This window comes from Ornithodoros turicata, chromosome 1 (assembly GCF_037126465.1).
Source record: "Ornithodoros turicata isolate Travis chromosome 1, ASM3712646v1, whole genome shotgun sequence".
Classification (NCBI taxonomy): domain Eukaryota; kingdom Metazoa; phylum Arthropoda; class Arachnida; order Ixodida; family Argasidae; genus Ornithodoros; species Ornithodoros turicata.
The window spans coordinates 222910951-222912663 of record NC_088201.1 but is presented as its reverse complement, the minus strand read 5'-3'; the positions used below and the strand labels follow the sequence as shown (position 1 = coordinate 222912663).

General features: G+C 58.9%; 1 protein-coding gene across 1 annotated transcript; it reads left to right on the top strand.

The window, feature by feature from the left end:
- Positions 1-286: 286 nt before the first annotated feature.
- On the top strand, positions 287-1210 carry LOC135395111 (uncharacterized). The gene has a single exon (XM_064626344.1). It carries the CDS (start codon positions 287-289, stop codon positions 1208-1210), a length of 924 nt encoding a protein of 307 aa, XP_064482414.1.
- Positions 1211-1713: the final 503 nt, after the last annotated feature.

Genomic DNA, 1713 nt, shown 5'->3' with positions numbered 1-1713 from the left:
ATGACGCCGTTATTGATCACGCGCGCCGGGAGCTAACACTGCCTTCGGAATCAGTATGCAACGGCCTCGACGCGTTCGATATACTGTAGCGGCATCGCCATTACCATTCCCGCGCACCAATAACCTAGGCGCGCGGGTAATAAAAACCTTTGCCTCGGCCAGCTCGGGCTCTAGTTCGACTGGCCTGGCTCTCACGGCAACCTGTGTCTAGTCTACCTCTTTCTCCGACATTGGTGACCCGGACGTTCCTTTCTGGAACGACGCTACTTTCCCTTTTCCGTCGGCGATGCATCAAGGCGACCCACCTCCGTCGTCGTCTAGCACAGGTTCCCTACAGCCCAACTCTGACGGACAACAGCACCATGTAGGAGCCATCGCCGTTAAACTTCCAGCCTACTGGGATCGCAATCCAGCTATCTGGTTCGCCCAGGCGGACGCCCAGTTCCATCTGGCCGGTGTGACTGCTCAGACCACTCGTTTCTATCATGTCATCTCCGCCCTGTCTCCCGCGGCCGCCGAGGAAGTACAAGATCTGATAATCTCTCCCCCAACGCAGAACGCGTATGACCAACTCAAGTCTGCCCTGCTGAAGCGTACGTCCGCCTCCGACCGTGACTGTCTGAGGCAGCTCTTATCGGCGGAAGAGCTCGGTGACAGGCGGCCTACCCAGCTCTTGCGCCGCATGAAGCAGCTCTTGGGAGATGACGCTCCGCAGGCCGGCGACAAATTCTTGCGTCAGCTGTTCATGCAGCGCTTACCCAATAACGTGCACATGGTCTTGGCAGCAGCCGCGAATCTTCCCATCGACGAGCTCGCCACCCTCGCGGATGCTGTCATGGAGGTTGCCTCATCTCCTTCTCTTTCCGTTCTCGAGCAACCGGCTACCCAGACTATAGGGCGAGCGGTTCCCCCAGCCATTCCGCCCGTCCCAGAAGCTTGTCCTTCGGTTTCCCAACCCACTCCAGCCACCGAAGCTATACTCCAGCAGGTCAATAGCCTTACGCAATTGGTTGCGACGCTGGTTGCTCGCCCACGATCCCCGAGCCCCCGTCGCCCAAGGTTCCGCAGAGGTTCCCCGTCGCCACGGCGATCGCGATCTCGTTCTGCGAATCAGGATGGCCTCTGTTGGTACCACCATCGCTTCGGTGCCGAAGCCCACCACTGCTTGCTCCCCTGTTCTTGGACGGGAAACCCGCCGGCCCCCCACTAATGGCGGCAAGTGGATTCGGCCTCGGCGACAGCCGCCTCTTTCGTATCGTAGACCGTGTATCGGGCTTAAGGCTCCTGGTCGATACGGGCGCCGAGGTCAGCGTCATCCCCGCCGGTGCGCGCTATTCCCGTTCCCGACAACCTTGCTCCACACTCAAGGCCGCCAACGGTTCCATTATCCCGGTTTATGGCCAGCAGTCTCTCACTCTCAACATTGGGCTCAGACGAGACTTCCGATGGCTTTTCCTGCTTGCAGACGTCACACAAGCCATCCTCGGATCCGACTTTTTAAATCACTTCAAGTTGCTGGTAGACGTTCACGGGAAGCGTCTGATCGACAGGACTACTTCCTTGTCATAGCACGGACTACGTCTATCGACTCCACCGTTGCGTGTCTTGGCCTGTGCCGTGCCTGAATCACCAGCTGAATCACCCTTCGCCGCCATACTGAAGGAATTCCCGGCACTCACCCAGCCACCTGACTGGACCAGGCCTGTGCAGCAC